General features: G+C 49.5%; 1 protein-coding gene across 1 annotated transcript in view; it reads left to right on the top strand.

The window, feature by feature from the left end:
* The window catches only part of TECPR2 (tectonin beta-propeller repeat containing 2), an 83,104-nt gene that overhangs the window by 14,405 nt on the left and 56,148 nt on the right, over positions 1-12,551 (top strand). The window contains exons 2-3 of the mRNA XM_005884108.2: positions 1,317-1,607; positions 9,839-9,967. Coding sequence (XP_005884170.1) covers positions 1,389-1,607; positions 9,839-9,967 — 348 coding nt within the window. The 5' untranslated portion in view covers positions 1,317-1,388. The remainder of the gene's footprint in view (positions 1-1,316; positions 1,608-9,838; positions 9,968-12,551) is intronic.

Here is a 12,551-nt window from a genome sequence, read left to right as displayed (position 1 = left end):
GGGGACGTTCCCGCAGAGACCGGGGGTTGAGCAGCAGCTGAGTGACCGGGAGCGCATCCCGGGAGAAGGCAGGCCCGGCAGGGCCCCTGGCGAGTGTCACTGGAGAAGGTTGGCGGTCAGTCCGTCAGGTCAGCTCCGCAGACGGAGGGACCCACCAGGGACCCACTGCTGGAACAGGCTGCGACCCAGCACCCCGGGCGCCTCGGCGAGGGCCTGAGGTCTCCGTGGGCCCAAGGGCTAAACGCCCCCCCAGCCTGGTCAGGCGCCCCCCAAGCCTGGTCAGGTGCGCAGCGCCCACCTGTAGCTGCCGGTCCGTCAGAGCTGTGCCTGTGACCTGGGGAAGGGAAGGACTTGGAGGGCAGCCCTAGATTCTGGTCCCAGCCCTTGGTCTTGAGCCTGTGGCCTTCTGTACCTTCATCTAAAGTTGGGTTCGGCCCCACCAGTGTGGCTCAGTGGTGAGCGTTGACCTTTGAACCAGGAGGTCCCAGTTGGATTCCAGGTCAGGGCACATGCCCGGGTTGTGGGCTCCATCCCCAGTGTGAGGCCTGCAGGTGGCAGCTGAACGATGATTCACTCTCATCATTGATGTTTCTGTCTCTCTCTCCCTCACCTTTCCTCTCTGAAATCAATTTAAAAATATATATAAAAAATAAATATAGTTGGGGAAGATGCCACCACCTGGCCTGTAGGGGAGGGTGAGGATTAAACGAGTCACTTTGTAAATGGTAATGCTGTGTAAGGACTGGGTATGTAAGGAAGCTTTGAATCCAAAGTGCCAAGAGGTGTGGGTCCCCGGGAGGAACGGGTGAGAGACCCTGCAGGCTTCCCGCCCGCCGGCTGCCCAGCCTGCTGCCGCGTGGGGCTGGTTCGCTGTTCTCGTGCAGAGTCGCCCCTGTTTCTTCCACGTTCCACCCTCCTGGCAGACATCAGCGTTCAGGATGTTTTCCGCAAAGCCTGTCCCTTACTGACCGCACCCCTCTCCCTCTTCTCATCAAGACCCCCGGATGCACACCGAAGCCTGTGTGGAGTTGAATATTTTCAGTTTCTTTGGCTCCCTGGCTAGATCATAAGCTACTTGGGAATAAGAACTTTTTAATATTCTTTCCACCCTTTCCACAGTATTTATCACAATGCAAATTACAGGGGCCAGTACATAATGAAGTGCATTTTGAATTAAAATGCTCCAAAAAAACAACAACAAGTGGTCCGAATGACAGCTGGCTTGCTTTCTCTGTTTAGTGCGGCTCCAGCTTGATTCCTACCCGCCTGAAAGTTCCTGTTCTCACTACCCAACGTGACTTCTCTTTGTTCTCTAGCCCCCAGGTGTCCCTAGATGCCAAGTCAACACTCCTTTCCCTCCCTGAAGATCAGCCGTGGGAACCGTGGCCATGGCGTCCCCATCGGAGCCTGTTACGTTCAGGGAGTTCTGCCCTTTGTATTATCTCCTCAACGCCATTCCCACGAAGATCCAGAAGGGTTTCCGCTCTGTGGCCGTCTACCTGACAGCCCTCGACACCAGTGGGGACTACATTGCCGTGGGCAGCAGCACCGGCATGCTCTACCTGTACTGCCGGCGCCTCAGCCGGATGAAGAAGTACAACTTCGAGGTGAGTCCCGCTGTCCTCTACACGCCGTGCCTGAGCCCTGGCTGATGTCTACTTGTTTGAGTTCCAGCGTGGGACAGTTTACTGCCTACTTACTAGCATATGGCCTTAGATTCTCACCCAGACAATACTTTGAAATCATCTTTAATTGAGGTGGGCTATAGATTAAAACATTGTGTTTTTTATTTTTTTTCCTGCCTCCAGAAAAATCTAGCATCATTTTAAAAGAGAATATTTTAGTGTTTAATACTTAGCAGGAAACTTTGGAAGGAGGGATTTTTTAAAAATATATTTTTATTGATTTCAGAGAGGAAGGGAGAGGGCAAGAGAGATAGAAACATCAATAACGAGAGAAAATCATTGATGGGCTTCCTCCTGCACACCCCCTAATGGGGATCGAGTCTGCAACCCAGGCCTGTGCCCTTCACCAGAATTGAACCCGGGACCCTTTAGTCCACAGGCCGATGCTCTATTCACTGAGCCAAACCAGCTAAGGCTATACTCAATTTGAACTAACAAAAATGGTTAGCATGCACGTAGCACTTACTATATGCCAGGCATTATTTAACCTTTACATATATGTATTAACTCATCACATGCTCAGAAAAATTCTATGAGGTGGGTGTTATTTTGATCCCCATTTTACCAGGGAGACACTGAGACACAGAGGTTAAGGGACTTGCCCAAGGTCAGGATTAGTGAATGGTGGCAATATTGTCTGAACTTGGGCAGACTGGCTCTAGAGTTTATATTAATATATTTTTTAAAATATATTTTTAAAAACATATTTTTATTTATTTCAGAGAGAGAAAGGGAGAGAGAGAGAGATACATCGATGTGAGAGAAACATCCATCGGCTGCCTCCTGCACTCCCCCTACTGGGGATGAAGCCTGCAACCCGAGCATGTGCCCTGACCGGGAATTGAACCGGTGACCTCTTGATTCATGGGACGATGCTCAACCTCAGAGCCACACTGGCTGGGCTGAAAGAGCATTTTTTCAAATGAAGTATGTTCCTAAAGAAGAAAGCAGACCTTTTACATGATAAGCAGAGCCTGGCATGTGTTTTCAAGAATAATCTTTTTTGGAAACCTTTTCTTTCTCTACACAAGTTAGTTAGAGCAGATGGCGACACCAGAAATTCTTGCTAGTGAGTGCCAGAAGCATGGAGAAATGTTGTGAGGAGCTAATAATAAGTACAAAAGTGTTATAAACTTGTTAAACATACTGTGTGACATACATAGGAATAGATCAGAAAGGTAACGTGCCCTGAGTTTCTGATTTTCTGTTTTGGAATTAAATGTATGATCTCCCTTGTTAGCACTCAGCAGGTTGTTGAGATTTCATGGCTTTGCCTTCATAACTCTTTGCCCATCCACAGCCATGCTGGTCCTCATTTCTGCCCCTTTGCCACACCTGCTGTCCTGTGCACACATCAGTTAGCATGTGTCCAGCGCTCACTGTGCCAGGCCCATCCGAGGTCCTGGGGGTGCAGGAGAGCGCAAAACAGGCCAGGTACCTGCCACACGGAGCTGGGAGTCTAATAGGGATCGGAACCAAGCTGGGAGTCTAACTGGATCAGAACCCAAGCTGGGAGTCTAACAGGGATCGGAACCGAGCTGGGAGTCTAACTGGATCAGAACCCAAGCTGGGAGTCTAACGGGGATCGGAACCGAGCTGGGAGTCTAACGAGTTAGAACTGAGCTCCGAGTGAAGTGAAGGGCTTTAGTCCAGAAAAGCAGGTCCTTTGATTCCCTTTAGGTCAGTGGTCGCCAACCTTTAGGACCTCACGGACCACTGGTTGGCGACCACTGCTTTAGGTCATTAAACATTGTATGAGTATTCACGCTTTGTTTTTCGTTTTATTTGTTTTAATACCATGCATCATTCGGGTCCCTCGGCCTGGCCTGTGCCCTTTCACAATCCGTGACCCCTCAGGGGATGTCAGCCAATTTCGGCCTGATCCTCTCAGGCCAGGCTGTGCACCGGGCCTCTAGTATGCATATAAGATCTTTGACTAATCTCTTCCCCCCTCCCCCCTTGCCTCTGAGATTCATCAGTTTGTTCCATGTTTCCATGCCTGTGGTTTCCACTCCTGCGTTGAGCATATGCCCCCTGGTGGTCAGTGCACATCATAGCTACTGGTCATCCAGTCGCTTAGGCTTTTATATACTGGTGTATAGATATTTTTATTTATTTCAGAAAGGAAGGGAGAGGGAGAGAGGGATAGAAACATCAACAATGAGAGAGAATCCTAGATCTGCTGCCTCCTGCATGTGCCACACTGAGGATCGAGCCCGCAACCCCGGCATGTGCCCTGACTGGGAATCGAACCCTGACCTGGTTCATAGGTGGATGCTCAACCACTGAGCCACGCCAGCCGGGCTAAGTATTCACACTTTAAACTGTAGTTCTTGTTACTAAAAGAAGGAAACCAGTAAAACAATTCTTATAAATTTAATGAATTCGTATCTTATTTGAGTCCTCTTAAATATTTCAGAATATTGAGGTCTGTTGGTCATTGGACATGCCCGCGGTCCTTTCCTCCGCTCGCTCTGTCCCCCCTGCACTCCTGTCCCCCCTGCACTCCTGTCCCCCCTGCACTCCTGTCCCCCCTGCACTCCTGTCCCCCCTGCACTCCTGTCCCCCCTGCACTCCTGTCCCCCCTGCACTCCTGTCCCCCCTGCACTCCTGTCCCCCCTGCACTCCTGTCCCCCCTGCACTCCTGTCCCCCCTGCACTCCTGTCCCCCCTGCACTCCTGTCCCCCCTGCACTCCTGTCCCCCCTGCACTCCTGTCCCCCCTGCACTCCTGTCCCCCCTGCACTCCTGTCCCCCCTGCACTCCTGTCCCCCCTGCACTCCTGTCCCCCCTGCACTCCTGTCCCCCCTGCACTCCTGTCCCCCCTGCACTCCTGTCCCCCCTGCACTCCTGTCCCCCCTGCACTCCTGTCCCCCCTGCACTCCTGTCCCCCCTGCACTCCTGTCCCCCCTGCACTCCTGTCCCCCCTGCACTCCTGTCCCCCCTGCACTCCTGTCCCCCCTGCACTCCTGTCCCCCCTGCACTCCTGTCCCCCCTGCACTCCTGTCCCCCCTGCACACTGCTGACCCCCTGCACGTCTGTCCCCCCTGCACGTCTGTCCCCCTGCAGTTTTGTCTTCTGCATGGAGGGAAAGCTGCCTGCCTGGAGCCTAAGTGGGCTGCCGGCTGTCCTAATGGTGAGGTGTTTGTCCGGGAAACCATTCCCAGCTCCTGTCAAATTACTTTTTAAATTTTTTGATTATTGACTTTTATTTGAGGAAGTTAAGTTGTCACAATGAGGCAACAAGTGCCCCTAGGAAGTTGCAAAAGAGGGAAACAGGAGCTGGCCACACAGTAGATGAGGTCTGAGAGAGGCAGGCTCCTGACCGAGCCGGAAGCACAGCGCCCAGGCCAGGATAAGACTAGCTGTCCCCTTCCGGAAAGCAAAGAGGCTGTGACAGGAAGTGGGCGGCCTGCTGCCTCATAGGCTGTACTCCGGCGCGGCTGGGGGCGGGGCCCTATGGGAGCCGTGACCCCCTGGGCGTGCTGGCTCCAAGGCTTCAGTGGTTTCATCAGAAATGGCTCCATGCTTGTCAGGCAGCTTTTGGACTAAAACTTGCTGCGCATGTACGTTGGCGTAGAGGAGGAATGTATGGCTCGTGCCTACAGAGCATTCTGGGTTGTTCGCCGCTTCATTCACTGTAAAATGTAATTTGGTTTAAACTTGCACTTCTTGTGCATTTGGTGATGGAGAGGCAGCCTCCCTGGGAAGCTAAGGAGATTGGGCGTAGGGGCAGGGAGGCTGGGGGCCACACCTCCGTGTGTGAGGACACGGAGGAGGCCGTGGTTTACCCAATCTCGGGGAGTGGTGGTGTGAGTCAGGGAGGGGCACAGAGGGCTTCGGAGTTGTTCTAGATGTTCCCCTTTCCCAAGCGAGATGGGATTGCGGTGCTTGTTCTATGATAACCCTTCACGCTGCAGTGTATGGTTATGTTGTAAATGGTCTTTTCATGTGATCGTATTTCCTCATTTTCAAATGAAAACGAGGACAATCCCATGCCACGAGGCATCCTACGGGCAGCACCGTGCTTGCCCTCCCCTGCTCTGCCCTGTGGAGTGGACCACATCCTTCCCAGACCACCTGCACAGGTGTCGGTGCCCACACGCTGGGCGCGGCTGGTGGGTCCTGCTCCTTTTCCCAGGCCGTCAGGCCCCTGCGAGCAGCCCAGCTGTTGGTGTCCCTGCACAAGCACAGGAAAGCCGACAGTGAGCACTTCCTGCTGACCCCTTCACTGTCCATCTCACCGGAACCAGCAGCTCTGTGATGCGGGTGAGGCACCTCTCATTGTAGCCTGGTGTGAGAGACCAGACTCGCTTGGAGTTTAATGAAGTTAGTGCAGTGAAATTCCCATTATTAAATAATGTGTTAACATGAAAGATTGGTTTTATGAAACAGAAATACTTCTGAAAGAGACACTAATAGTGGATTTTAGCCCTAGTGTTTGGATACCCTGCAAGGTTTTGTGCATCCTGCTTCAGTCATGAAAAGTAACCCTCAAATGTTCGATCTCTTCAAATAAAATAGAGTGTTCGTCAGTGTCTTTTGACTTTGTGTGTCGCATGGTAATGACCTGACCTCATCCTCTCCTGCTGTGGGGTCGTCGTCGGTGGGCACTCAGTCCGCCACATGCGCGTTCTGAGACCACGGCCAGGGACAGTGCTGCAGGGACCTAGGCGGGCCGACCTCATGCCTGGGAACAAAGCTCCCCTCTGACAGGTGCTTTGGGGTGGATGTTCCCGGAGTTGACTCTTCTTCATGGGCCTGTTTCCCTGTGGCCGTTCCTAATGACATGGCTGATCCTCACATCGAGATGCTGAGGGACCTGGGGGCGCAGGTGGGGTTTACGTTCACTCTGCCACGCACCTCCGTGTGCTCCTCACCTGCAAGCGCTTCAGTGAAATTGCCTGGCACGGAGTTTCTTTTTAGTGGAAAGGAAGAAAAATTCAAACTCTGATGCTGAGTGGGGCAGGCTCGTGACTGCAGATTCTTAGGGAAGATTCTTTACTCACTGCCATCAGTGCCTGAGATAAGGCCGAGTTCATTGTCAGCCTCCTTTGCCAGCAAGTCCATTCCCCTCGTCCACCCTTCCTCTGAGGGCTGGATTCACAGGGGTAACGGCTTTGGCAGGGGTTATGGGTTCCAGTCTCTACCTCATCTGACCTGAAGCCCGAGGTTCTGGTGCCAGCCAGGTAGTCCAGAGAAGCCTGCAGCTTCAGGGCTGGCTTCTGTCCTGGTTTGGCAATATTCTCTTTGATTTTGGCTCCTGTAAATGTTTTTACTTTTTAGAGATCAGCTATGAATTTAGAAGGATGTTTTTATGTATCTTACTCAGCATTTCTAGATATTTAGAGAGAAATGTTTTTTGGAATAGCTAGATGATATGATCAAAAGTTGAAGCCTCATATTTTGTTTCTATGTGAAGTGTAGTTAAATGTGGATAATCTGATTCTTGGGATGTTTTGGTAATTAAGTCAAGAACTGTAACACTTATTAATGTCTAGAGGCCCGGTGTACAAAATTCATGCACAGGTAGGGTCCCTCGGCCTGGCCGGTGATCAGGGCCAATCAGGTTCCCTGCCTCCCGCCTCCCCGCCTCCTCCTTCCCTCGCTCCCTCAGCACCTGCCACTGCTGCTGGTCGCCCACCGTGTTCTGCGCCACCCCTGGTGGTCAGCACACGTCATAGCACTAGATCAAACTCTGAGGGGACACTTTGCATATTAGCCTTTTATATATATAGAAGATTGTATTAAATAACATTAACTTAGACTTAGCACATTGGTTTACGAGAGCAGGTATCTGAGCATCACACAGAGATATTCAGGCTTCCAGCCCAAAGGCACGACGAGTTTTATTTTGAAACCTTTTGGAAAAATTACACACTGTTGTAAATTTATGCTAAGACATGGTAAGATTTCCAGTAAATAATTTTGATTCCTGATGTGGTGGTTTTATTTCTTATTTTTCTTATTTTTATTTTAAAGAGAGGGAGAGGAAGAGAGAGAGAGGGAGAAAGAGAAACATCCATCAGTTGCCTCTCATACCTGCCCCGACCTGGAAGTGAACCTGCAACCTTTTGGTGTACAGGACGACACTCCAACCAACTGAACCACACTGGCCAGGGCTGGTGGCGCTTTTTATAATCACAAACTCCCAGGGAAAATAGCTCCTTTCCAGCATCCTGCTACCACGTCAAGACTGTCATGTCTATGAAAGCAGCCCAGTGCTCATCAGTAGGTGAGTGGAGAACACAGCTGTGATACATTTCCACAATGGAATACTACTCAGCTATGAAAAGGAAGAAATATTATCCTTTGCACAGCATTGATGGCCCTGGAGAGCATGATGCTAAGTGAAATTAGCCAGTCAGAGAAAGACAAGTACCTTATGATTTCACTCATTTGTGGAATTCAATGAACAAACTGAACTAACAACCAAAATAGAGAATTTAAAAAATCTATTACATTTATGATTGGTGTTTTTATAAGAAACACATTGAATCATATCTTTATATTGTTCTGTTATTTGCTTTTTTTTCATGTAACATATCTATAAATAAGGATCTACTTCATATTTTTAGTACATGAATTGTATTCTCTAAGTGCTTCTCAAACCAATTTTCTGTTTTTAATTTCCAAACCATTATTGATTGGTAGTTTTGTAAATTACAGTGAATTACTAGGAAGATGGAAAAAATAACCATAATGTCTAAAACATTGGTGCTCGTCCTGTCACTTTCTCCCCTCGAAGCAGCACCAACGGATTCTGCTAGTGGAACCTCAGTCATGTCACCCGCATTCCAGGTGGTCAGGTCCTTCCCTCGCTTCCTTCCACGAGCCTCCCGGCCTTGGCTGCCGGGCCTGTGGACTCGCTTGCAGAGAAAGCCCAGGCAGCGAGGTGAGCAGGGCCTCCAGGAGGCACCCCAAGGCCATAGGGCCTTCGAGAAGCCCTTGACCCTCTGGGCAGTGAGGACAGCACCTACCCACGTGGTAGTTTGAGGACTGCAGGCGGCAACACTGCATGTGCTTCACCAGCTGGGACACGCTCAGCCCACAAGAGACCTGTGCGGTTCTCACTGCTGCTGCTGTCACTCAGCGGGTGTGGAGAGGGTCTCCTGTCTTCACCAAGGGCACTGCCTCCGCCCGTTCAGTTTGCCCTTCTCGGGGTGGCATATACTACCTCCAGCCTGAGGATCCCAAAGGCTCTCCACTGGTCTTCCTGACTGGCCCTCCGCCTCTGCACCCCACTCCAAATCCCCTCTGACGGACGCATTGGCAAAATCGGGACTTTTCGAGGGATCCTCCTTTCTTTCCTTCAGTTTCCAACCCAAACCCGCACCCTGTGCCACGAAGGTATTTATATCCCAGGACCCCTGAAACCCTGAAGGGCCAGAGGAACGTGAGCTGAGCTTAGTCATTAGCTTCCCCACCGCCTGCGGGCAGCGTTGCATGTTGCCACAGCAAAGCTTTAAGGGTGACCACGACCTACTTTAGCTTATGTTACCATAGCACCCGGCTCAGTACCGTTTGACCGGCTGACCACCACCTAAATCACCATGGTGGGGTCACAGTGGCACACTGGGGATCTTGCCATGGCAACAAGGTCAAAACGGGTGTCACTTTCTGAATGAATCGTCTCAGGATAAAGATGATCACTTACGTGGACTGGAAGCCTGTGTCAGCGCAGGAGACACGTGCTCCTTAGTAACCATGGTGGTAAGCCTGAGTTAATGTCATTGCTGATGACTGATCTAAGAACCAGAACACACCAGAAGTCATTTCTAAAGCTCTTGCGGAGGTGCTGTCTCGCCGACTGGGCCCCCACAGTGTGAGAGACTGGGCCACGCAGAGGAGAAGCAGAGCTCGGCCTGGGCGGCTCTTCTCGTCCTGACACCTGACCCCTGTCTGGGTGGAGACCTCTCAGCATGTTACACTTGGGTGATCAGCATTTCCTTCATCAGAAATGCAGTTTTTCATGTTGTCATTTCAACGATTACAAACCTGAAATGGGAAGGAGGGTTTAGCAGGTTCTGTCATCTCCCTGCACCGTGTGCCCTTTCCCAGGGGTAGAAGAGCTGCCGCCTGTGCGGGGTCCCCTCCGCCGGGATGTTCTCCGGAAAGCCGCCTGCTGACAGGTGTTTGCGTGTTTCCTCTTTAGGGGAAAACGGAAGCCATCACGGTGGTGAAGCTGCTGAGCTGCTTCGATGACCTGGTGGCCGCAGGCACAGCCTCCGGGAGGGTCGCCGTCTTCCAGCTGGTGTCGTTGCTGCCCGGGAGGAACAAGCAGGTGAGCCAACACAGTTCGGCATCTCTGACCGTCGTGGCAAATCCCCGGGGTTTTAAATGAAAATCCTCATCTGCCTAGACAGCGATGGCCAGGAAAGCTCACACTGCGTTCTTGGTCATCGGGTAGCGTTTTTGTTCTGGTAGGACACTTGGCAAAAAGCACATGTGGTGACTTAAATTCCACTGGGCAATCTCTGGCTGTCCTCTGGGTTTTGAAGGTACATAGGTGTGCCGCGCCAGCACGGCCATGGGTGAACCTGAGGGGGGCGGTGAAGGATCAGAAAAGACAGACAAAGAGAATACAGCTGGGGCTAGGTGGATCTCTGATACAGAGAGACCCAGCCTGCAAGCCAAAGCTTTATCTTATAGTCAGAGCACACAAAGCAAAACAAGAGAAGTGGTCAACATGTTTACAATGCTCTTGTGAGTTTCACCTTGTTTTGGCAGCACTTGCTGCACCTCCCACAGCCCATTAGCTGCTTAGGAAGGAACTAGGGAGGACTATAAGGTCAAGCTGAATTATGCTAGGAGGGCTCTGCCCTCCAAGCTGGGACTTGTTTGTGGCCCTGCCACAGGTCAGTCCAAGGCTTGGCCCAATAGCCGCTCCCTACATCTCCCCATTTTTTTGTTTTTAACCTACTATAATAACCATAAAAGTAAAACTTGAATATCAAGAACAAAACTCTGGCTATTAAAACAATAACAAAACAATGCCAATGCAAAAACCAAACTACAGACATGTTAACATTTTCAGCTATAAAATGAAAGTTATCTACTCAGAGTCCTCGGACTTGGCTGTGCAAGGCTATACAGAAGACTGGCAGCTAACCAATGCTAGCATAGCCCGAAACATGTTTGAGGAAGTAGCTTCCACTTCTTGCTTTTCTACTATCTGCTGGACTTCAGTCATTAACTTCTTCAGCTGACCCCATGTTGGCACCTCGGTGCCTTGTGTATCCACATCGCAATTCTCAGTCTTTTGAATGGAGGGACAAGAAGCTTCTCTGGGTACCCTGCACCTCCTCCAGCAGCCGGTGCCGCTTCTCCATCTCCTCTGTCTCGTTCTCCTCCCATTCCTTCAGTGTGTTGCTTGGGGCTACTGCTATCTGTGGCTGGAGTAGTCAATTGTCTGCAGCCACAGATACAGGTTGAGGCTCCAGGTGCAAGGTCCTAATTCATTTGTTCAGTCCTTCTCCGAGGATTCATGTCGGAGTTTGATGTTTCTTGCAGGAATCCACAGGGGCTTGGAGGAGTTTTCTGGAAATACACCAGCATATCCTCGACCAAAGGTTAACAAGGGGTCGGGACCCTTTCATAAACCAGACTCAGGATCTTTCCATTTAACCAAACCATTTTCCTTTGGTTTATTCTGACACCAGGGTAATTCCATAGGTGTCTTTCCATCAGCGTTTACAAGTGAAAAAATTTAAAGTTACTAAGGTTTGGTGTAGTTTACTTACAGGAGATTTCACCACTGTTCCCCCTTTTTGTTTTTCAAGTTGGGATTTTAGCACTGATGTTGGCGTCCTGTAATTGCCTGTCCTTGGGAATTGTATGGTAGTCCTGTAATGTGTTGAATTTTCTATTTTTTACAGAATTGTTGGAAATGACAGCTTGTGTCACTGAGTCATTTTAATCGAGCAGTCTCAATTCTGTTTACCAGGCCAGCAGCATAGGCAGAATCAGAAATAATATTAAGAGGCTCTTGGGTATCCTGCAATGCAGCCTTAATAGCTTCTAATTCAATTCTTTGCAAAGAAGTATGACTGGTCTGGATGACTCGGTCTGAATTCATTGCATGATAAGCCGCTTTACCATTAGACGAACCTTCAGTAAAACAGTTAATGCTCTAGGAATAGGTTCCTGCCTAGTATTTTTTGGTATAATAATAGGGGTGTAATATAAAAACTGTAGTAACTAATATTTTAGTAGGTGACAACTAATTTCCCCTGAATATTCACTTATTTCAATTTGCCAGTTTAAATCAGTCTGAAATAAGGTTTATCTTCTAGCTTCATTTGTCCTTGGGTGTGGACAGTAAATGACACTAATTGGATTTCTGCTATCAGTCTTTTTGAGTATATAGACATAAGCTTTGTTTAAGGAGGCAAAATGCAAATTACTTACTTTTAAGTGTCCTTGGTTTAGGTAAGATAGGATTTCCCAGATGGCCCCAAAACGATTGGCATTTATATTTTTTAGATAGTTGCAAACTGCTGTTACATGCGCACCACAAAATTAGAGATTTTTAGATAAGGTCTTAACTAATTAATATCCTCTAATAATTTCTAAAAGTCATTTAAGGTCTTGAGGCAATCCTTTCATATTTTTTACCTTTTGAGGCCTAATACATTGATTTTTAAGTACAGTTCCTAGGTATTTGAAGGGCATTTCCCACTGTATTTAGAGCAATCTCTAAGCCACATTTAGGGAATTTCTTTTAAAAACTTTTACTTTCGCCGAAACCGGTTTGGCTCGGTGGATGGAGCGTCGGACTGAAGGGTCCCAGGTTCGATTCCGGTCAAGGGCATGTACTTGGGTTGCGGGCACATCCCCAGTAGGAGATGTGCAGGAGGCAGCTGATC

This window comes from Myotis brandtii, unplaced genomic scaffold (genome assembly GCF_000412655.1).
Source record: "Myotis brandtii unplaced genomic scaffold, ASM41265v1 scaffold819, whole genome shotgun sequence".
NCBI classification, from domain to species: Eukaryota; Metazoa; Chordata; class Mammalia; order Chiroptera; family Vespertilionidae; genus Myotis; species Myotis brandtii.
The sequence above is the reverse complement of the archived record's forward strand: the minus strand, read 5'-3'. Positions and strand labels throughout refer to the sequence as shown.